At 37.7% G+C, this 25,389-nt stretch overlaps 2 protein-coding genes across 14 annotated transcripts in view; one reads left to right on the forward strand and one right to left on the reverse strand.

Annotated features, from left to right (window-relative positions):
• The window catches only part of kcnab2a (potassium voltage-gated channel subfamily A regulatory beta subunit 2a), a 226,320-nt gene that overhangs the window by 176,585 nt on the left and 24,346 nt on the right, over nt 1-25,389 (forward strand). For 12 of the 13 annotated variants that reach the window (XR_012387358.1, XR_012387359.1, XR_012387357.1 and 9 more), the window contains 6 exons: nt 5,767-5,811; nt 8,552-8,595; nt 8,687-8,773; nt 14,356-14,441; nt 16,998-17,118; nt 20,061-20,155. Coding sequence is in view for 7 of the 13 variants with exons in the window: in XM_009306291.5 (XP_009304566.1) it covers nt 5,767-5,811; nt 8,552-8,595; nt 8,687-8,773; nt 14,356-14,441; nt 16,998-17,118; nt 20,061-20,155 (478 nt within the window). In the remaining 6 variants the exon portion in view is untranslated. Of the gene's footprint in view, nt 1-243; nt 1,223-5,766; nt 5,812-8,551; nt 8,596-8,686; nt 8,774-14,355; nt 14,442-16,997; nt 17,119-20,060; nt 20,156-25,389 lie in introns of those variants that run through there. The other variant, XR_012387360.1, reaches the window with a different exon arrangement.
• The window catches only part of flnba (filamin B a), a 750,037-nt gene that overhangs the window by 100,408 nt on the left and 624,240 nt on the right, over nt 1-25,389 (reverse strand). The window lies entirely within an intron of this gene.

Below are 25,389 nucleotides of genomic sequence, written 5' to 3' on the forward strand. Positions count from 1 at the left end.
CTATACGCAACCTTGCTCATAAATGTGAGTCTTTTCTTTGCTTTCGCTTTGTTTAGGCATGAAAACACTTTGAAATAAATTTGAAAACGGCGGGATTCCCTTTCCTTTTTATTACCGGTGCCGTCTCTCCTTCATATGCATCCTCAAAACAGTCAAGTAGCAGTGCGTGACTGTCAGCTGACGCACTCCATAGTGATATATAGACGCTGTTTCCAAAATGAATTCTGTACATGCGATTTGAAGCGGAGCGAAAGTCTGGGTTTTGGGTGCGTGTTTAAACAGATGGGCAATGCTGAAGTCAGATATTCTGCTTTGAAAATGTGCATTATGTGCTTGAACGTCCGTCTTTGTTTTGGTTATTTTAACCCGCTTAATACCAGTTTAGATAATTGTATTTCAGCACCCCGGGTTGCCTTGGTGAAAAACAGTGTATTTTATTCATTCAGTCAGAAAGGTTCTCAAAGCATGCGTTCGTGACTGAAATGTGACCTCCGGTGGACAGTACATAGCAGCCTCCGAAATGAGACGCAGATTTAGAGTTCCACATGAGATAGTTATTAATCAGCAAATAATATAAAAATTACGAGTCTAACCATTAGCATACCTGTCAACCCTCCTGTTTTTCCTGGGATTCTCCCGTATTTTACAATTCTATCCCGATATCATCCCGTAAAGGTATTTTCCCGTATTTCTCCCGTATTTTCAGTCTTTCTCTGAAGGGTGGTAAATAAACATTAAAGAGTCAAGCCTCACTATACGCAACCTTTGTCGCCGAACCACCAGGGGCCGCACCTTGCTCTTAAATCTGAGTCTTTTCTTTGCTTTTGCTTTGTTTAGGCACGAAAACACTTTGAAATAAATATAAAAACGGCGGTATTCCCTTTCCTTTTTGCCAGAGGTGCCGTCTCTCCTTCATATGCATCCTCAAAACAGTCAAGTAGCAGCGCGTGACTGTCAGCTGACGCACTCCATAGTGATAAATAGACGCTGCTTCCCAAATTAATTCTGTACACGGTTTTGGGTGCGTGTTTAAACAGACATATCCACATAATAATAATAATAACATCTAAAGATGTCGATCTTGGTGGGGTTTTTTTTCAAACACAACTAATTTTGTCCTAAATGAGCATAACAAGTTAGTAAAGCAATCGAATGCTTTCACTATAACGTTAGATGTTTGCAATTTTAAAGTGAAACCTCTGTTATTTATTGTAATCAAACGAAAAAAAATCCCTTATTATGGTGGGCAAATCCCCTATTTTCACATCCCAATGTTAACAGGTATGCATTAGGTGAGCAGGTTACATTGTAACCCTGTGTCCTAACAACACGCTACTTGACGAGATGCGCAGTGATAAGCAATTTGGCTGTTTGCACCAGACGAAACACGATAGAAATCTTAATTCAACCATTCAGAATATGTGTTGGAAATGTGTTGGCTCGCACTGAGTCACAGTTTTGAAGTTCAATTTTATACGGTTTGTTTTATTTTCAAGGTCTGCTGCTACTTTCAGTAGTATGGCAATAAATGTCATGTAAAATGGCATTCAACCTCACATTATTAGCATTTAACACTGAATAAAGCACAATGGCTGTACCTGAGGTAAACATTGCCAGTGTAACTGAGAGACGCTGGCAAATATTCAGGCTAGGCGAAAAGAGAATCAAGACACTTGCCCCTTTCACACAGTCATACCGGTAAATGTCTGGAAAATTACAGGAACAACTTTACCGGTAAATTAAAAAAAACGCTGTTTACACAGGCAAGAACGTTCCGGATTTTTTCCGGAAAAGACCATTCACACATCCATCCCAAAATACCGCTAATTTCTAAATATCTGTTTCTAAAATAAAAATCCATTGACCAAAAGATACACTGACCAAAAGTCATGCGATTTAGTTTGAACAGGTCATGTGATGATAGAAATGTGTGTAATGGGACGCATTTATGGACTTTGCAGCATTTCCCGCACATTGTAAAATATATGAAATGTTGTTTTGCTCTTTCTTAAATCCCTCAGCCAAAGTCTATCATCACAGTGGTTCAGTATTATTATTATTATTATTATTATTATTATTATTATTATTAATATTTTATTATTCCCTCCAGAACTGTCTTGAGTTTCTGTCTGTGCTCCTAAAAAGTGTCTCACGCCTCCAAAAACCACCACATAACATTCATTGCATTTCGTCTGCTGAGGCACAACTCATTTATTATAGTAGAAAACAGACCCACAGTGGCTTCTCCTACTGCAGCATGTACATTTTTCTGTTTTAATATTTGCTGCCAGTTTGTCAGGAAGTATTGTTTGTTCTCTTTGACTCATTGGATGCAATCGCTGCTTTATTTGCAAATCTTTTATGCAATATTCTAGTTTTGCGGTTGGAAAAGCAAAGCTAGTGGCTACTGGTTTTTAACATTTTTCAAAATATCTTCTTTTGTGTTAGAATAAACTCAAACAGGTTTGAAAAAAGAAGCTCATAATGGTGTGGAACCAACTGGGGGTGAGAAAATTATAAGTTAATTTTAGTTTGGGGTGAACTGTCCCTTTAACTGAAAGCAGGATGGGCTTCCACTGTCTCTGCATAATCACATGAAGAGTAACTGAGCTTTCTACTGTATCGTGTGTGTGTGTGTGTGTGTGTGTGTGTGTGTGTGTGTGTGTGTGTGTGTGTGTGTGTGTGTGTGTGTGTGTGTGTGTGTGTGTGTGTGTGTGTGTGTGTGTGTGTGTGTGTGATCGTGCTGCTTAGTCATCTTGCTAGTCAGTGTGCATCAATATCAGAGCACAGAACCCCTCACCTCATCTTATTTCTGTGCTCTGTGTGTCTGTGTGTGGGTTCACTTGCTAATAGTTTGTGAGCCAAATCTGACAGAAGAGATATTTATTATCTAATGGTACATACAGTGACCTGCAGAAATGAGCACACTCAAACAGATTTCTCTAGATAAATTGATGCTTTTACAGTGATGCTTGCTGCAGGATGCTATGAGAGGTTTGTGCAGATCTAGTTTATTGGTTTTACGTTTGAAGACCAAATGCAAATATGAAAATGCTGGGTTGTTTTAACCCAGCATTAGGTCAAGTATTGACAAACCCAACCATTGTGTTAAAAAGTGTTGTTTAAATTTAATCGAAAAATAAATAATAAATAGGGTGGCGCAATGGGTACCACGATCGCCTCACAGCATGAAGGTTGCTGGTTCGAGCCTCAGCCGGGTCAGTTGAGTTTGCATGTTCTCCCCGTGTTCGCATGGGTTTCCTCCGGGTGCTATGGTTTCCCTCACAAGTCCAAAGACATGTGGTATAGGTGAATTGGGTATGCAAAAAAGTGATATGTTGGTGGTTCATTCCGCTGTGGCGACCACAGATTAATAAAGGGACTAAGCAGAAAAGAAAATGAATGATTAAATAAATAATAAATAAATAAAATTGAATAAACTGTACCCAATGTTGGGTTTGTTTGTTTATATTTGACCCAATGTTGGGTCAAAACAAGCCATCTTTTTTATTTTGAGTGTGGATCTAAAATAAACTTAAGATCATAGTGCAAAAGTGAGAACACCCCAATGAATATGAGGAGAACACATGAATTAAAAATAAACAGGTAAAATTAAAGAGGCTGTAGTATTTAGTTGATTTTCTGAAGGTTATAATTTATTTATTTTTATTTTTTAATTTTTTAATTTTTTTGCATAATCTCATTTAAATACATTTAAATAAATTATTAGGATATGTTAGGTGACAACACTCTCTCTTAGGGCGTACTCACACTATGTTCAGTTGCTTTGAACCGGGCCGAAGCACACTTGTCCCCCCTCCCGTCTCACCCGACAGCCCACACTCACATCACATTTGGGCCTGAGTGCGCTTACGTCATCGATGATGCACTGGTCAGAAGTGATCGCGCTCAGCACAGTGGACATTTCTTTAGTTATGTCGTTTTAGGGGTTTGCGATGCAGTCACGCTGTCAAATATTTCGCCGAACAGATCCGCCACTTTTGATGCTCATAAACAATCGTAAACTCCTCGTGCTGCAGGAATTAGGAGGTTTGCTGAAGGTGCAGCTGTCATGCAGTGAGGAGTTTGCATCTTTATTAATCTACGGTTTGCGTTCATTAAACAGTAAGAATGATTAATTAATCCATATAAAACAGTCCCTTAAAAGTCACATCTCGTCTTCAGTTTCGGGCTCAGGCGTGCTAATCCCAAGTGAACCGTGCTCAGCCACACCTCTTCCAACCGGGCCAGGGCCTGCCAACTGAACCGTACCTGAGCCCAATTCAGACCACTCACACTCTCAAACGATCCACGAAACGGCCTGAGCACAATTCAGATAGCATAGTGTGAGTAGGCCCTTATTCTCACTGGAAGAAGAGACAGTACTGTCTCAATGTGATCTCCTGGCTAAATAAATGAAATAATAATAATAATAATTCATTCATTCATTCATTCCTTTTCCTGTCGGCTTAGTCCCTTTTAGTAATAATAATAAATATAGCTGCAAGCAGCAATTAAGGGGCCAAGCACTTTTGCCCAAAAGGTGGCGCTGCTCCTGAAGTTTTTGAGAACTTTCAGGGCATGGGGTTGAAGATGCATACCATGTTTTGTAATGATATGTGAATGTGTTGGTAAAATATAGCATTTTTGGGCAAAAATCGAAATGGGCGACACCCAAAATGGCTGACCTGTGAAAATCAGACATCATTCGACTCGACATGCTCTGCCGGATTTAATGAGACCAGTTTTATGAGCTTTGGACGAAAGGTTGAGACGTTATAAGCCACAAAAGCAAGTTTTTTGTATCTCCGGACCACTAGGGGGCAGTGCGCCGAAACTCCGCATATAACCTCAGACCCTAGTTGTCATTACACACACCAAGTTTGGTGTGAATCGGTGTATGTGTTACGGAGATATCGCCTCAAGTCCATTTTCGCAAGTTCTTTGTTAAATTTGATCGCAAGTTAAACGAAAACGGTTGGTCAAATTAACTTGAATTCCATAACTTTTGGTTGGCATGGTCTGTAGATCATGTGATTCAATTTTGGTGAACATCGGAGAAGCGGCCTAGGACGAGTTCGATCAAATAGTTTTTTTGAAAAATTTGAAATAGCGCAAAAAAATTAATGACGTCGTAGGTTTGAATCGGACTGAGCCAAGGAATCAGAGGAAAAAATAATTTTGATTGTAGCCCATTCGGTTCAAAAGTTATGATGATAAACATACGTGAAAGTTTGGACAAGTGGTGGCGCTAGAGAGTTTGATTTTAAGACTTCATATCTGGTCTGATTAATGTTAAGACTGTCCTCTATCATTGTGCTAAATTATACAACTTTCCCGCAAGTTTTTTTCCCACCTACGGTGCTTGGCCCTTAATAAAAATAATAATAATAAATAATAATTTGAATGAATATAACTATTTATTAAAACTGTTTTGTAAGAATGCATCACTGTATATTGTCCATAAACACTGATATAAATGCATAAAAATACTTTTTTTAAAGGGTTTTACGCATTTATGCTGAGCACTCAATACACACACATACAGTCACAAACAAATGTTAGTAATATAATAATTATATCTGATTTACATATTTGTGTGTGTGCATGTGCGTGTGTGTGTACATTCATTTGAATTTAAAATGGTTATCGCAAGCCAGTTTCTGTTGTAATTATTTGCAACTTCTTAATTACTTTTTAAAAGTCATAACAGGGGTGACCTCATTTTTAATGAGTTTCCTCTTTTTTCCCTCTTTTCTTTTGCAGACGCTCCAGTTTAGTCATCACAACCAAAATATTTTGGGGTGGAAAGTATGTATATTTAATATCTATTATAAAGTCAATAAATGCATGATGCAAACACTACTTTTAAAGCTTTACTTAAGAATTACTATTAAGTGAAGAATATAGCTGCTTCAGATCTGTTGAATGAACTCCTACGTTTTTAAAATGCATTATATATTTTGTTTCATATTTACATTTACATGTATATTTAGTCATTTAGCAGGTGTTTTTTTTTTGTCTAAAGCGACTTACAAATGAGGAGGTATTCAGCAATTCAACATGAAGAGGCAATACACACAAGAACTGCCAGATTATACTAAGTAACGTGTTTGAGTATTTAGAGTAGGATTATTATTTTCTATGTATGTGCAATATACAATATTTACAATGTTTATATACTGTACAATATTATGGCCCTTGTGTGTACTGTTCAAATGTTCTACTCTTTATAGTTGCTGTATGTTTTGGTTGCAGTTTTTTCCCCATTGACTTCCATTATAATGGCATTTTTTGATTGCAAAGCCGTGACAGCATATAATCAGGCATTCTTAATTGTTGCTGGTTTGCCCTGTTGGGAAGAGGTAAAATGGTCATTTTTGCTGTTGATCATCAGTTGGCGCCATTAGCCCTTTAGATAGGCCTGTGCAAATTAGTTTCTGGTTTTTACATGGAGTCCAGTGGAAAACAGCAGGTTATGGTGTGTTTGTGCAGAAATACACTTACTGTGTTCTGAAAGCTGACTTGCTTATGTAAATTTTCTTTGACATATCAAGTAAGTGATCAAAGGTCTCTCTCTCACACATGCAGTACTACATGTATAAGGCAGAAACAAAGCTTTTTCTTGCACTGCAACTGATGATCAACAGTAAAAATAAAAAACAAATTCTCTTCCCAACAGGGAAAACCAGCAACAATCAAGAATGCATGATTACATGTTGTCATGGCTTTACAATCAAAAAATGTCATTATAATGGAAGTCAATGGGGGCAAAAACAGCCCCAAACATAATGAAAGGGCAGTCAATTTACACAGTTAATTGAGTTTTTGAACATTTTCAAAGTCTCCCCCCCCATTAACCCAACATGAATCAAATGAATTTGATACCATCCTCCATCGCAGTATTTCACAGTAGACATTGTATGATGCCAAATATGATTGCCAACCCTAGTATCAACAGATATTAAACAGGCGGTCTACTAATACTCAAATGGACCATCAAAACAAAGTGTTACCATTGATTCTTTAGTGATATAGTCGAATAAACAAATCGAGTTGGGTTCGGATCTTTTGCTTAATCGCATCAACGTCGATACGGTACATCTCCAAATATCACAGGATCACGGGACTGATCATGACACGAAGATGACGATCACTGACAGATGGAGATTCGGCTGCGGGGAATAAAGGAATAAAGTTCATTTTCTCAACAACACCACAGTTTAGCCAACTGTCTTTTTTTTTTTTGATACAATAATCTATGCTGCAACACGCCATTCGCCAACTGTTTGCTATTGGAAGAGCAGCTGAGACTATTACGTATAGGACTTTGTCAGACTTTGACAGGGACTTTATCAGTAACTTTTACTGTTCAAATGGACCAGTTTCTTCTTCCTCCGGATCATAACATGTAAATGTAATTAAAATTGTTGCCCCGTTTTGTGTAGTTTGCAAAATATTTGTTTAATTGTGTGTTATGAGTTGTAATCACGTATCTATTATAGATCAGTGCTTGTACTGTACCTCTCAGGTTTAATCTGTATGGGGCTGTTCACATATCGCGTCTAAAACCACTTTAAAAACATGACGTGTGCGTCTTCCTTTACTGATTTAAATGCATTTCTGAACTGGCGATCCTCTGCTGTTTGCCTTTGCTATGGCCACCATCAGCTGCTCCTCACACATGCGGCGCAGTCAATTTTCAAAATAGTTCAACTTTTGCCACTGTGTGGATTATTACTGAATGTGTGTCGTTGTTATTACTTGGGGTTAGGTTTAGGAGTAGAGCAATATGCTGGTGTTTAACTGCATTGATTTAATGCATTCCTGCGTTGGGCCCTCACATACTTTCTGCTACTTCATATTGAAACCGTGGTGAGCATTTCTGTCTATCAAATGCTGGATTGCAATTGACTAATCTCAATAGACTGGGTCCTCATCGATCCTATCATCGCAGATTAGCTTCGCGCTAAGGAGGGGTTTGGGGACAAATGAATCGCTGAACGAATCATATGAGAGTCGCTGTGATAATTCAACACAATCTCACGGCAATTCGTAACTTTTTGATTTAGTGGCTAATTCGGATGAATTCGTATGATCTAATTCGTACAATTTAGTATGATTTGCTCATCCTCCAATGACGGTTGGGTTTAGGGGTGGGGTTAGGTGCCACACCTCCTTTTTAAAATCATACAGTTTCGTTTGACTGAACTCGGACGAATTCGTACGAATTAGCGACTAAAATGGCAAAACGTAAAATACTTACGTTTTCTCGTGAGATCAGGCTGGATAATTTGGTAAAAATAAATGCAGATTATAAGACAATGAAAGTGTTTTTTGACCTTGCACGCATATAAACATGTTGTTGGAGACCCCCAAAATCAAAATATGACATTTTTTAATAGGGGCTCTTTAAGACTCAAAATTACCCCAGAATGGATGTAAACACCTTAACAGCACACAAGGGTTAATTGTAATTTAACCCTCCAACACTTTCTAAATACAACGTCAGTCATGATTGCATAACACTGCACACTCTGCTGTTTTCTAGAGCAGAGACGGAGAGAGGATTGTCAAGAAAACACATTATAGAAGGTGAGTGACTCACAAAACACGCACATCTGAGTAATAGCGGATCAAACTGCTTTGAATGTGTGCTGAATGTATTCACGCTGCTCTTCTGTAGGTTTAAAGGCGTCGTTGGAGAGATTGCAGTTAGAATATGTGGACGTAGTGTTTGCAAACAGACCTGACCCCAACACACCCATGGAAGGTACATACATCTACCTCTCTGTTCTAAACCTTTAGTTATTAAGCGGTACAGTGACTCATTCTGTTCTGTTTGGGCTTCAGATGTTATTTTTGTTCACTCTATTATGATCCGGTTCTATTACCAACCTGAAACAGCCATGGAATCTTTATACGGTTTTAAATAGGACTGCACAATATGGGAAAAATCTAACATTGCTATTGTAGTGGCGTTCCATTGCTGCTATTGTTGGTAGAGTACGCAAGTTTTTTTATGCGTAAAAGTCAGAGTCTGTAGGCAAAATAGATGCAAATAAAAACGTCTTTATTTTCCAATTAACAGAATTCTTTCATCAATTTTCCTTCATCTATAATGCACACTTCTCTGTTGCTGTTACGTTACGGTCAAAAACTGTGGCTGCATCCGAAACCGCCTACTACTCAGTAGGTACTGTATTTGAATTTAAACGTACTACTCGGCTGTTGGAAAAGTGCGTTCTATACAGTATGAATGTAAAAAGTATGAATGGAATTTGGACGTACTACATCTGCCACTTTGTCATCACGTGATCTACCTGCGTCAGTTGCGTCACTTCACTCCCATTCATGAATTCTCTTACGGGGCATTATGGAATAGCGCAGCGTGCATGGGATGCGCACTTCTAAAATCTCCCCGGAAGTAGTAAGTCATCCGGGTACTTCTCGCATAATGATTTTCGAATTCTATGAATTCGGACATACTACTCGGCTCACATACTGATTTTAGCATACTATATAGTATGGAAGTATGCGGTTTCAGACGCAGCCTGTATGCTTCCTACACTGTAAAAAATGCAGGGTTCCACACAATTCCTTCATATTGTCCCAACACAAATCGATTAAGTTCACTTAACACTTTAAACAAATTTATGTGGATTGAACATAAAAAATTAGGTTGTACCAATGAAATCTCAAGAATTGTGCTCATTTTAAATAAGTAGCTTGAACAATTTATAATTTATAATTTCAGATTGATTGGGATGATTCTGTAGGGGAGTGCATGAAATTCAGTAAACAATCTACAAACATAGATCAATTTAATAAAAAAAAAGATACAACGGGTGGCACAGTGGGTAGCCACCCTGTCAACAAGAAGGTCGCTGATTCGAGCTCCGGCTGGGTCCTGGGTCCCCGGTGTCCTGGTCAAAGTCCCTCAATCAGCCTTTATAATTCTGGCCTCCCAATCATCCCCATCCACCGAATCGGCTCTATTACTGTCTCTCCACCAATAGCTGGTGTGTGGTGAGCGGACTGGCGCCGTTGTCCTGTGGCTGCCCCACCACAATTTTTTTATTATAATGTGTTCAAAAGTGTCATTTAGGGGGCGTGTACACAGCTCGCTGTTTTAGGGGTGTGATGCTTTACATGACAATTAGTTTCGCCTTCCCGCCTAACATAAAAAAGAGTGGGGGAGCTCTTGGCTCCGCCCCCTTGTTTGCAGCAGACAAGCTGACAGAGAGAAGCAGCATAAGTGAGAGGATCAGTATTCACCCATACATGTACAATTAAGACACAGACCAAGCAGAGAGTACAAGTGCCGAGCGGCACTTCTGGTGTGCGACCTGCAGGCAAGTTCATTATTTTATTTCCAAAGGAGGGACGTGCACGTGAGGCAACGCGCTTGCACTTTTCCAGCTGCACCTAGTTAAGATCACAGGGAGCTTCTGTGATTGCGAGAAATAAAAACGGCTGAAGTTTAAGTTAGATGCAATGAAAAGTACACATGTTTGCAAACCTACCTAAAGTTAAAAACAATAATTCCGATTAGAGCGATCATGTGGAGAATGTTGATCTTGTGTTGAGCCTAATGAGCCTTACATCTAAAAATAGAGCAAGGGTGTTCCTTTAGTTACATGGCTTTGACTCTCACGCTGAAAATGGCGGACGTGAAACAACAAACTGAGGATATGGTGATGCGCCTGTCTATCAATATTAGTGAGCGGGGGGACTGCACTCCTACGTCAAGTTGCGGTCGGTCTGAAAACCACTCCAACTGGTCCACAGTTATTATGTTGTTAAATTGAAAAAAAAGGACTGTGTGTGTTATCACCCCAATATGACGGTCTATACACTATACCTACACACATGTCCAACCCAGGCTCATTGTGGAAACGTAGTCCCGCGGACATTTCTGGAGACCGCGGAATACGTCCCGGCAGGTACGTACGGCTGCAGTTTTTGTTTTCGCAAATCCGCGAGAGGCCGCTGTTGTGCGCTTTTTCGCACCTCAGACGTCTCTCACAAGCGCGGTTCGCGCCCACGCTGTTCTCGCGTAAACCTGCCGGAGGCCGCTGTCCAACTGACCGGATGATTGACTGCGCGACCGGCCAATCAGCCGACTCGCCCTCCTCCTTCCCTGAACCCAACCAATTTTACCGCTCGACCCGTCCGCCCGCTCGCTTCCCTAAAAAGACGTCCAAAAAAATAAAAGCCCTGATTTTTTTTATTCCACCGCGTTTTCGGATTTCGCCGTGTTCTCACCCTGTCACGAAACTCGTTCGCTTAATTTTTGGGATTCTGTTTTTGTCTTACCTGATTGCTGGAACTGCTCTTCCCCGGACTCGAAACCGGTCACCGTGGTCGACTCCTCTCTGCATCTCGAGACTGCCGACGTACACGGTGAGCTGAGTGGACAAACAAGTTTCAGCGGGGAAGCCCTCCACAAGGAGGTAAGGCAAGCGCGAAAGGCAACAGCATCACACCGCCCCGCAGCGTTCGCTTGAAAAAAATATACGCTGCCGTATGTACCCAGAAACGTATCCAGAAACATCCGCGGGACTACGTTTTCAGAATGAGCTTGGGTTGCACATGTCTGTCAAAACAGCTTGAAAAGTAGATTTTTCACCTGAGGTGCCCTTTAACAACCAGATTGATGCTTAATTCTATTTAACTGATTATATTTGAATTACATTACAACATCGATGCTGTAAAAGAAACCTTGTGATATTAAAAATAGTCACACAAAGCTTTCACTGGAAGTTCATCATTGGCTGAAAAACACTAGCTGTGCGTATAGTCCATTAGACATACAATCACCACAGCAATACCCGAGCTAGGAGTCGAGTGCTAAACGCTAACAGAATTAGATGGTAGTTTATGGTGATCACCTTTTAATGCTCCTTCAGTTTGGCCAATTGGCCTTTTGTAAGATGCCAGGCTGAATTAAATCTCAAGCAGTGTTTTCAGGTGAAGGGGTGGCTGATCTTTAAAAAGCAAGACAGAGATGTTCTGTGATGTACAATTATTAGCCTAGCTGCCCTTTAGAAAGTTCACACAGTTCAGTAGCTGAAACACAAACAGCTGGAGGGGCTGCAGACATCTGCTGTTCTGTCATTAAAGAGCCCGATGCTTCACTGCTCTTTCTCTTCTTACTTTTACACACATCTCTTATGTCGGTAGTTGACAAACAGACAAATAAAACTAAAACACAATATATTTATATATGCATGTAGTTAGAAGTCTGATGTTTGGGAAAGTCATTTGTAGGGGCACTAACTTTATCAGTTCTTTGACTGTTTTGGTTTATTGTTGTTGTTTTTGTATATTTAGGCTTTGTATTTTTCCTGAACTGTACCTTAAATACTATGGTGTGTAATATTAAAGTAGTATAGTAGTGTAAACTATAGCAGAAATGGTAACACTTTACAATAAAGTTCATTAGTTAATGCATTTACAAACATGAACTAATCATGAACAACACTTGTACAGCATTTATTAATCATAATTGAACATTTACTGGGCGAGGCAGTGGAGCAGTAGGTAGTGCTGTTGGCTTACAGCAAGAAGGTCACTGGGTCGAGGGTTCGAGCCTCGGCTCAGTTGGCGTTTCTGTGTGGAGTTTGCATGTTCTCCCTCCCTTCGCGTGGGTTTCCTCCGGGTGCTCCGGTTTCCCCAACAGTCCAAAGACATGCGGTACAGGTGAATTGGGTAGACTAAATTGTCCGTAGTGTATGAGTGTGTATGAATGTGTGTGTGTGGATGTTTCCCAGAGATGAGTTGCGGCTGGAAGGGCATTCACTGCATAAAAACTTGCTGGATAAGTTGGCGGTTCGTTCCGCCGGATTAATAAAGGGACTAAGCCGACAAGAAAATGAATGAATGAATGAACATTTACTAATGCATTATTATCATCCATGCTTTTTAACATTATTTAATGCACTGTGAGTTAACATGAACACACAATGAACAACTGTATTTTCATTAACTAATGTTAAGTAGCATGAACAAATTCTGCAGTAAATGTATTGTTCATGGTTTGTTCATGTTAGTAAATGCATTAAGTAACATTAACTAATGAACCTTATTGTAAAGTGTGACCGCAGAAATTAAGAACAAAAAAACTCTGAGGCTGTTTCTCAATTCCAAGAACGCAGAGAACGGATTTGCATTCTTGTAAAGAAGGTCTTGCCAGGTCACAACGGAAAAACGAACTCGGGAGACCACGAGAACATAGAATGCGTCCTGTGAGAAATGAGATGCTGTGTTCTTCCTGATGGTCACATGACCCTCTATAAGAGATTTATAAAGTATAAATAGTCCTCACTTTAGATTAGGTCATAAAACTGGATGAAGTTGAGTTAATAAAGCATTTAATAACATACAACTTATTTATTAGTATATGCCTGAATAAAAAGATATATAAATGTTCATTTGAATAGTTTATTAATCATTTACTGACTCATTCTGAATGATCTTAAAACAAACTCTAACTATGCTATAATAACTGGTTTGTAAATAATAAATCATTAACAAATTATGAAAGTAGAATTAAGCGCATTATAAATGTGGTTATAAGTCAAGAATTTGTAGCTGCACTTATAAACTGCTTAATAGCGTTTATTAATGTAGAGTTAATGTTTAATTGATAATTAATTCACTATTTGATAATTCATATAAATTAAATTATTTATAGTGTGTAGTTATTATAAAGTGTTTCCAAAATCTATTTACTGCATTTTAAATGAGAAGTACTAGTTATATTAATTTTTCTCATGTGTGACACTGAAAATGTCACACAGGTTTATAAAAAAACACAGATATATCGACTTGGACAAAATTGTTGATCAATTAAAAAACCCAGTGGTCAATTAAATAACTTAGAAAAAGAAAATCAATAAATTTATGAAAATCAAATATTGCTTTTGAATTTTCGAGTTGTGGTTCAACAGAAGAATTAAAAAGCAAACTAATGAAGCGGCCTGGACAAATATAGAGTTCCTACACTTGTAGTCAAGCAAGAGCAGTAAATGAGTCTGTAGCTCATATAGCTGATGTTTTGACTTGTGCTGGTCTTGGTTATTAAAGACCCTCATTTGAAGCATTGTTTTCCTTGAGCTGAGATTCATATTGACCTGAAGCACCAGTTGTTTATTTTGTGTCTCCTATATTGATTAAAGTTCTCCAGCTCCATCCATTAACGATTCATCATTTATACTGTCCTCCCTTGCATTAATCCAGCCTGTTTTCTTTTGTTTGTTAATATTTCATGCATTGGCCCAAACTGACACATACTAATGGCATCGTGACATGATGTATTGCACGTTAAATCTCGTCTAATCTGATTGGCAGAAACGGTGCGGGCGATGACCCATGTGATCAATCAGGGAATGGCGATGTACTGGGGAACGTCACGCTGGAGTCCGATGGAAATCATGGTGAGTCACAGAAGTGTGCATCCCTGTAATCAGCATCTCCAGCGGCTGCTTTTGTTCTTGAAGGACTTTTCAAGAACTGTTTAATCACTTGATGAAGCTAAAGATGCGTGTGTTTAAATAGGTGCTGTCAGCGAGGCGGTCTAACCTTGTATACTGGGCGGACCTGAAACCTACAACAGCAGTGCGCTGCTCTGAGTCAGACAAACACTTTCACACTGAGAGAATGTTAAATGACGGACTGTTGTTTGTGTTCAGTTACACCTCGTCAGTCACAACTCTTTTGTGAAAGTTATGCTTACTGAGACTGTCGAATTCGCTTTTCAGCTCTTCTGCATACATTTCAGTATACAGTATAAGATTTTATTTTTAAAGAGCTCCTATTGTGGGTTTTTGAAAATGAGCTTCCATGTAGTGTGTAACACAGCTCTAAGTGAAGTGAAATATCCAGCTTAAATCTGAAAGTGGACAGTTTTTGAAACTATTAATTCATCTAATAAAGAGTCGACTCATAGTGGTTAGATTGAATCGTCTTCATAACGAGTCTTTAGCCGTTTCGGCTTGACGTAGTTATGAAACATAAGCCCCGCCCAGTTGTTGCGCGCACAAACCCGGGAAAATTAAAACCTGAAGCCCCGCCCACTAACACAGCAGCAAAGACAAACAGATCCTGAAGTCATCATGAGTCATGAAGACGCTGTGCTTACCTGGATATTATTGGAAGTGTGAGGGGAAAGGAGTGCTTCAGCAATCTACACGCTGACAATGGGCGATTCATTCGTTTGTTAAAGGAAAGATCAGAAAAGACTGATGTATGAGACCTGTGGGAATGAACAGACAATACACCAGGGGTGCGTGCAAAATAAGGCCAGTTTATTAGGCACAAGGGCAGCCTGCTGCAGCTGAGGAGGAGCGCTGGTGAACGTTACAACCCCCTGGCTGGGGATGTGATCTTTGGGTAAAGCAGAGTATGGGGAAGCCCTGAGAACATATAACACTTCACACGAGGTGCCACAGCAATAACTGCAAATAGAAATAATCTACAGCTGAGAAGGGAGAAAAGCTCCAAAATGCAAGATAATTAATGAAATCTGACCTGGCCCACGACACATTTCATAAGTGTGAGTGAATGGCTGTCTCCTTGTTTTCTCTAGCCTGCAAATGATGTATTTAATTGTGTTTTGTTACTTGTAACCGCTTGCACTGTATCTGGTTAACTCTTCATATTCTCATATCGCGTCTAAAGCCACGTTAAACGCGCCGCGCAACGCTTTGTTTACAGATTTAAATTCGTTTGTGAGCTTGTGTCTCACTGCCGTTTGTCGTTGATATGGCCACCGTCAGCTGTTCCTACACACGTGCAGCGGTCAAGGTTCAGAATACTTCAGCTTTTGCTGCTGTGTGGATTAATTCTGAATGTGTGTCATGGTTAAGAATAGAGCAATATGCTGGTGTTTGACTACACTGCTTTTGGTGGTAAGGTGTCTGAATAACACTGTTGAGTAACTTTACTATGAAGTGTGTTTCGGGCATCTGCTGCGATCGGATCCGATACCAATGTTGGGGAGCCGCGGGCTTGACAAACCACACTGGGCATTTGTCTCACGCTGAACACTGTCGACCAATCACAACAGGCTGTCATAGGTCCAATCAGCGCAGATTTGCTTTGCGCTAAGGAGGGGTTTGGGAACAAATGAATCGCTGAACGATTCGCTGGGATAATTAGCTAAAAATAAATGCAGATTATAACACCATGAAAGTGTTTTTTGACCTTGCATGCAGATCAGTATGTTGTTGGAGATTTATATAACTGAAATATGACCCTTTTTCATGTATAATAGGGGCTCTTTAAATAAAGTTTTAGTCATCTTCATGCATTTGTGAAGTTTATTTATAAACTGATTTCGAGAGGATCATCTGCTTATGATTGACCACGGCTGGTCCCACATTAGCTATCAAATGATTAACAGTCAGATCAATCCAAACGTACATAAATAACCAGATTTTCTTACTTTAGTCATCTTCATCTTGAATAATCCCCCTTACTCCTCTGATTCTTTCCAAGATTAACCCAGGATTAAGGCGGCATGGTGGCTTAGTAGTTAGCACTTGCCTCACAGCAAGAAGGACGCTGGTTCAAACCCCGGCTCGACCAGTTAGTGTTTCTGCGTAGAGTTTGCTTGGTCTGACTGAATTAGGTTTGGGTCGATAGACAATGCCATCACTGACGTTTCATCTAGCATTTATGAAAAGATCTACGTCCACACTATACCGCTGAAAACGCACATCACCACACACACACACACACACACATACTCTGCGGTGTAAGCGCACGTCTGAGCTCCAACAGTCAGCAGTTGCTTTGAGCACAAAACCTCAGAGAGCAGTGCACGTCTAACAATTTATCAAGGATGTACCACTGGATGGCGTTTCACTGTAGTTGTTAGACGTGATGTTTAATTAATCTTGTCTTTATCTAACCACTCTTCGGTCTTCTGAATCTGTCAGTGTCACAGCATAGTTTTCCTCTAACTCTATTATTTTGTCCATGTGTTGTAGGAAGCATATTCAGTGGCCCGACAGTTCAACCAGATCCCACCAATCTGTGAGCAGTCGGAGTATCACATGTTCCAGAGAGAGAAAGTGGAGGTGCAGCTCCCTGAGCTCTTCCATAAGATCGGTGAGCGTCCAGTCCACCAAAACCCTCACCAGACCTCAACAAACATTTTGCTTCAACTCAAGCTGTTTGTATTACTATAGGGCATTATAGGGTAACTTATTAGGGCAATGGGTTACAGTTACAATATTTTTGCCTATTCGAAATACGAAAATAGCCAAGAAATATCGCTCTGCAAAATTGCCTGGCTACATTGCTCAAAAAGTTGAAAAAAGTAAATCAGTTGCAAAAAGTAAAATCAGCATTATTCTCCAACCCGGGCTCATTGTGGAAACGTAGCCCCGCGGACATTTCTGCAGACCGCGATTTACGTCCCGGGAGGTACGTTTTCGAGCGGTTTTTGTTTTCGCGGATCCACGAGAGGTTGCTGTGCGCGCTTTTTCGCTGCTCGGGCGCCTCTCGGGAGCGCGCGCCGTTCGCGTCCACGCCGTTCTCGCGCGAAAAGCCGCCGGATCGGCCGACCCGGCCGACCCGGCCGCCCTCCTCTTCCTCCTCCTCGAGCGACGGTTCGCAAAAGCCGTCCAGAAAAAAAAAAAGCAAAAACCTTTTTTCGATTTCGACCGTGTTTTCGGATCCCGCCACGTTCTCGCCCTTATTTTTCAGGTTCCGTTTTTCGTCTTACCTGATTTCCGGAACCGCTGTTCCCCGGACTCGATCCCGGTCGCCGCCCTGCAGCGTTCGCTCGAAAAAAACTTTATGCAGTCTTACATACCTCCGGCCACGTAAATCGCGGTCTCCAGAAACGTCCGCGGGGCTACATTTCCAGAATGAGCTTGGGTTGTTATTCTCTGGTGCTGCATGAATGTGATTGGCTAGTGTCTGCACTTGAATTTTCATAAAGTGGTCTGATTGGCCTGCTTTGACTCTTAAAAAGTTTTTCAGAAACCAATGCAATTGACAAACCAAGAGTTTCACAATATTGAAAGTGAATGAGAACAGTAGACGCTGATGCTCCGTGTAATGGGCGGTGGGGGGGTTACACCAGAATGAGAGAATAGTTTCTATATCCAAATGGCCTACAAAATAGCAACTTTTCATTTTTCATTGGTTCTAGTATGTGATGCAACTACAGAAGCTTTAAGCTTTAAATAGAGCAATTATCGACCCTTTTCTGTAATTTTTTGGAGACGCTAATGGTCTAATCTGATTCAATGAATTATGCTAAGCCAAGCTAAAACTGCTCCCGCCAGACCCAGAGATCAGCTGAATATATATTGAAATCATTCCTCGCCTCCTGTTCAAAGCCATGCCTCCTAAAACACGAGCGTGCGCATTAAAGATGACAGAGACCCACTAGATCATGTCATTCAGCAGCTAGAAAACTTTATAGTACCTTATAATGCTACAATTCTGGACGAAAAACTGTTTAAAATCTAGCACAGTTGAGTAGTTAGCCAGCAAAACTTGTCATAATGTGCAATATTTCATGCGTGCAAGGATCGCTGGACTCATGCGCTTTGTCCTTAAGTGACTACTGTATGCTTAGTGCTTGGTAATTTTCCTTTACTATAAATTACTATAGGATTTTAAATTTAACGCCTGGTTTTATTGAATTTTTGCTGTTATATACTATAATTTGTTTTTGTTTATTACAGCATATTATTTGCAGTAAATAACTGAACTGAACTATTCTGCCTCATATGTTTCTGACAGTTTTATCAATTACTAAGATATGATTGACTTGGATTTAAGTTGTTTCTATTAAAAAAAAAAAAAAGATGATTGCAAAAATAGATTAGATGTAGCAAAGCTTGTAGCTTTTACTGTAGTTAAGCTACATTTTAAGTAGAGTAGCTAATAACTAGGTCCACACGGAATCTGCGCTCGCAGAAGTCTGCAGATTTTGACCCATTATTAATTCTGTCTATTTACTTGTGTAAATGTGAGTAAATTTAGATTTATTTAGTTTTTAAAGTAATTTCATTGATATTATTGATTAATATAAACATATTCACATGATTTATTTAAAATACAGTTTGTAAAGTAATATTTTCTGTCTTTTAATAGAGATATTATCATTTAAAGGGACTAAGTTAAAACGAAAATGAATGAATAAATTAATGAATTATCATTCATATATTAAGGTTTTAGTTATGATACTCCTAAAACCATTCTACCATTCCACAACAAAATTCTGCGCAGAAATAGCAAAAAATGTCAGCTGATTCCGTCTGGCCCTACTAATAACTTAATAATAATAATAAACTCACTGCATTTTTCAAGTAGCTTGCCCAACACTGCATACTTCCATGCTATTTCAGAGCGAATATTCAGAGTAGCGGTAAACAATATAGGGAGCGCGTCAGAAATTAAAAAATGAACCAATGAGAATATAGAAACAACTTCAGCTCAGTAAAGCAGGCTAGGCGGAATAGCGCTATTTACTAATGTTTTTTTTTTTTTGTGAAACTAAATAAAAATCTACATTATCGATGCTGTAAAAGGACCTTATGAAACTAAAAATAATCGCATCAATCTATCGCTGGAAGATTTCAGTGGCTGAACAACACTTCTGTGCATATAACCCATTCATAACAACACACTCTACATCAGCTTTGCGGGACTAAAAGAGTTTTAAACCAGAACATCACCTGTCTAAAAGAAATACTTCACGCTTCAGATGTACAAATCTACTTTTGTTTACACAGTTTGGGCTACTTATTAGGATTATGGGAATTATTGGCCCGACAATATTTAATTGGATGAACGTTTTTAAGTTTTATACCTCACCCAGAATATAAAAACACATATAAACACATTTAGATCATTTACTTTAATCAGTACTATTGGAAAGTGAAGAGACTTTCAACCAGCAAAACAACAAATCTTTCTGAAGACAATCACCTACTGCACCTTTAGCTTTAACAGAAATCTAAAATGAGCCTATTTTCAAATAAAAGTGTAGTGTTTCTTTAAATTGAACGTTTTCGTACATGTTTTTTCAGGTGTGGGTGCGATGACATGGTCCCCGCTGGCCTGTGGGATAATCTCAGGGAAATATGACAGCGGGGTGCCGCCGTACTCACGTGCCTCACTAAAGGTACTACACATCCCATGAGCCTCTCTGTGTCCTTCTCCTTCCTGGTCCTCTGGAAACATCATATGTAGTTCCTCTGTGTTTGCTGTTCTAATGTGTTTGTGTTCGTGTCTTCCAGGTTCAGTAGTTGGGTGTTTTCCTGTAGATGTGTTTGTTGTTGATGGCATGAATCCACACGTCTGATCTTCTACATTGATTTCTTTCTGTGATTGAGTTTTGCTGGTAACTCTGAGGAGGATTGGCACTTGTTTTTATCTGTGTTTCATCTCCTTCAAGCACACTAAGCCACACGCGCTCAAGTGCACGCTAAAAGCAACCGTCTGATAGGAATTTCTTTGATATGTTTGTATTTAGTTTATTTTACAAAAGTATCTTTATTCTGAAAAGGAAAATAATAGGTTTTATTAATTTTTGGAAATTGGTTCAGTAGCTCAGTCAGTAATTTGAAGCGATTCTTGTTTATTTATTTTTGTGAATATTTTTGTTCAGGGGTCCGTTCTTCGTACGTGGATTACTCAGTTAGCTGGATTTGGATATTGACGATTTGACACGATCCAGGATCGTTTCGTTCTTCAAAGCTGATCCGAGAGTTGTTGTCATAGCAACAGTTCTGCTAGCTTAAACCTGATCGGGAGCAGGTTCAATTTATATAAATTATAAACAAATTATTATAAAGATTAGATCGGCTCAGTTCAAGCAAATATAATACAGAAAGTATGTTCCGAATTCTGATATTTTCTTATAGTAGTAGTTATATACACTTGGGAAAATAGTAAATATATTTTAACTATATATATAAAGTTATAGTTAATAATATAATAAATAAAGTTATATATATTAATAAAACTTGTGCAATCTGCACTCTTGAAATGAATGTACAAAGACTGCCACCTGGTGGTGCACAGAGAAAACTTATTAGATCGCTTAGTACAAATTGTATAATAGAAATGCACAATATGTGACTTTTTTAAAAGCAATAACACATTTATGCAGTCATGAACATGTTTTGATAGTTAATATGCCGGTGATTTGATGCTTCAAAAAAGTTGCAGACGCTTTTACCAATATCAAAATGCTTTTGTAAACAACCAGTTATTCTATACACCGATTAAAAAATGGCTACTATTATAAAGAAAATCTTTTCTAAATGTGGACTAAATACATTGATTTGCATTGAAATACATGATGAATACTCTTGACACATGAAAGTGTAAAGCCTGCAGCTCACAACAAATGTGGAAGGTTATTGCGTGTCATATTTATCAAACCGTTTACTGCTAATTTGATATAATTTTGCTCACATGGATAATTGAATATTAATCAGATGATGTCATTACGCTGCTGTGCCGTCAGCCAATCGTTGCATTGCTGATCATGATTTCGAGGATCGATAGATCTGTCCTTCACAACACACGCAGCGAACTCAGATCAGTTTATCCAGACATTCTAATCTGATTCGCGAACTCGTTTGAAGAACCAAATTAGCGAGAGATCAGTTATCAAGATTAAAAGATCCAGGATCTGCCAAATCATCTTAAATAATTTAAGCGAGGTACGAAGAACGGACCCCATATTTAATTTTCACACTAATCATACACTCTGAAGTGCACACTAAAATAGCAGTTCAGTAAAATATTTGTTAAGTGATTAAGCTTTTTTTAATCATGTAGTGATTTTAGTACTTCTTCTATAACAAAAGTGATATGGTTTTATTTATGTTTTAATGTTCAGTCAGTAATTTAAAGCAATTTCATTTTGAAAAAATATTTCTGTTTAGCTTTAATGTTTAACCTCAAATGTGCACTAAAAGCACCCATCTGCTAGTGATTTTGGAATTTGAAAATGTTTGTAATTAGCTATATTTTTATTTTTTGCTGGAACAGCTATATTATTATTTAAATATGTACAGGCAGTAATTTCAAGCAATTGTATTTTCTTAATATGTTTGCTTACCTTTAATGTTCAATATTTTTCAATAATTGCTTTATTGGCATGTGTTCAAATGTATTGCCAAAGCATTTATGAAGTTTACATTAAAGATAATAGAACATAGATGTAGAATAAAAACACAGTAAACACAGTACATAGTAGTAGTGGTTAAAAAAAGAAAAAGAAAAGAAATATGCTTATAACAATTAAATAAAAATAGAAATAATATATCACATTATTCAATATATCATATTAATATTCAAAATATTATATTATTCATATGTATCGTGCATCATATTATTCATATCTATCAATACAAATGATAATAGATCAGAATACACTACATTTAACAATCAACTATTACTCTGTCTGTCTGTCTCTGTCTCTCTCTGTGTCTCTCTCTGTGTCTCTCTCTCTCTCTCTCTCTCTCTCTCTCTTTATATTTAAATATATTTATACTTAAAACACGTAATGTAAATACTATATACATACAGTTGAAGTCAGAATGTTTACCCCCTAATAATTATTTTTCTTTTTTAAATATTTCCCAAATTTTTACAGTATGTCTGATAAGAGTTTTTCTTCTAGAGAAAGTCTTATTTGTTTTATTTAGGCTAGAATGAAAGTAGTTTTTACTTTTTAAGCCATTTTAAGGTCAAAATTTACTAGCCTCTTTAAGCTATATATTTTTTCCCAATGGTGTACAAAACAAACCATACAATAACTTGCCTAATCACCTGCCTAGTTAACCTAAATATCCTAGTTAAGCCTTTAAATGTCACTTTAATCAGTATAGAAGTGTCTTGAAGAAAATCAAAATATAATTTACTGTCATCATGGCAAAGATAAAATAAATCAGTTATTAGAGATGAGTTATTAAAACTATCATGTTTATAAATGTGCTTAAATCTTCTTTCCGTTAAACAGAAAATGAGAGAAAAAATAAACAGGTTGTCTAATAAATTAAGGGGGGGGGGGGGGGGGGCTAATAATTCTGACTTCAACTGTATATACACATTTTTTATCATTGTATTTACATTTCATGTTTTCAAAATTTGAGTAACAGAACTAATACAGTTCTAAAGGAAATGTTTCTAATTTTTATTTTAATATATTCTAATTTATTGTTTTTATTTTTCTATATATTTTATGTGTCTAGTTAGTAATTTTCTCCATTTTTCTGTTTAACTTTAATTTTAACACTAAATCACACACTTACAAGTGCATACTGAAACCACCCGCCACTAAATAATGTTTAGTATTTTAACATTAAAAAAAATCTTTAGCTTTTTTTATGTATTATTAATTTGAAAACATTCACATTCAATGAAACAGACGTGCTTCAATTCTAAAGACAATTCTGGTTTATTTACATTTTTTACATTTTAGTTTACTGGTATATTTTAAGTCAGTAATTTGAAGTGATTTTATTTTCTGATATTTCTGTTTAGCTTTAATTTTCTCACTAAATCACGCACTCACAAGTGCACACTGAAACCATCTGTCTCTAAGTAATGTTTACTGTTTTTACTTAAATACTAAACTATTTAGCTTTTATAAGTATTCAATTCTTTCTTATTTCTCTGGCACATTTACAATGTATATTGTGTCAAATCAGCTTCACATAGAGGCTCTAGTAGACTGAAACTGCTTCAGTCCAGTTTTCAGAGATGAAGTTCAGTTCAGTGTGGTTTAATTTCCACTGCTCAAAGTCCAAACACTGAAGAGCAAATCCATCGGTGCGCAGCTCCACAAGTATTATATACATCTGCTGAAACAGAAATACTTCAACTCTGGGTTATTTAAAAGTTTTGATCTTACTTTAATATTATATTTTCCATTTTATTTTCCTAATGCTTACGTTTGACTTTATTTTTGCACTAAATCACACACTAACAAGTGCACAATCAAAACCACTCGTCTGTTAGTCATTCTTAGTATTTTTAATATTTGTGTTCAGCTTTTTTTATTCATAATTACTAACAATCTGCTGAAACAGAAGTACTTAAATTCTACAGAAAATTCTGGCTTATTTAGACTTTTTAAAAATGTACTTTAATATTATAATTGCAGTAGCAATTTTATTTTCTAATATTTGTGTTTAACTTTAATTTCCTCACTAAATCCTACACTGTGAAGTGCACACTAAACACCCCCGTCTCTCCGAGCTGTGCTGTACTGTACTGTATGTTGGCGTAGTGGCATGTTCTTGGCTCATTGGTGTTGTTGTGACCCATCATCTTCCTCCTGTAGTCTTGTGTCACGCTGTTGATTGTTTCTGATTTCTGTTACCTCTGTGTAACGTACATGTGGATTGACACTTGACTATATCTGAAGCGTCTGCTGGTCTGAACAGTGACGGGTCTGTTGCATTCAGAGACCTGTGAGTGTTCAGATCACTAGACCACTATGGTCCTTTTCCACTGTTAATTCATCTATTTGACTAATGATGGACCTGAAGCTGGATTACATTGGTCCTGGTTTAGCACACACACACACAAACATCAAGTGTTACTACTACCTGAAATTGGGTTTTACTTTAAAGTCAACATGTAGTCAGAATTGAATTGATTTACTCTTTCATAACTTGTTTAGGTCATGAACTATTTGGTTAATTACGTTGCTGTTTAGGAAATTATATATATATATTTATTTTATTAATATTTAGAATTAATATTTTTATTTATATTTATTTTATTTGACATTATATTTTTACTAGTGTTGATTTTTCTTGTGTTTTTAGCTTTATTTATATTTCATTTTCAGTCGTTTAGTACTTCAGCTGAAACTAATTTCTTTACTATTAATTATATAATTTATTATCATATTTATTTTTTATTTTATTATTATATTTTCAGTTTTAATTCAATTTTACTAAGTTTCTGTCATATTAAGCAAATTTGTGTAATAATATTTAAATATTTTACATTGTTTCAGTCATTTTTGTGCTTCAACTTTAACAAATTATGCTTGTTGTTTTATTATATTTATGTACTTTTATTTCATTTATTTATATTCAGGGGTGCGTTTCCGAAACCATCATTGGCCAAAAAAGGTCACAAGTTCAGTCCTTACAAACGTAGTTCGCTAATTCTGTTTTCCAAATCCATCGTTCCAACGAACATTCGCAAACTGCCTCGGAAACTTGTAGGCTTGCAACTACTGGACACCTCTAGAGCTGTATAGTTCCTGGCTGTGTTCTATTCCCAGTTATCCTCCCTAAGCTCTAATAATTTAGAACGTTCCAACATTTAAACTTGGACTAATTAAAAAAATAAAAACATTAAAGTCATCTCTCTTCCGTGTAA

The sequence above is a fragment of the Danio rerio genome, chromosome 11, assembly GCF_049306965.1.
Source record: "Danio rerio strain Tuebingen ecotype United States chromosome 11, GRCz12tu, whole genome shotgun sequence".
NCBI classification, from domain to species: domain Eukaryota; kingdom Metazoa; phylum Chordata; class Actinopteri; order Cypriniformes; family Danionidae; genus Danio; species Danio rerio.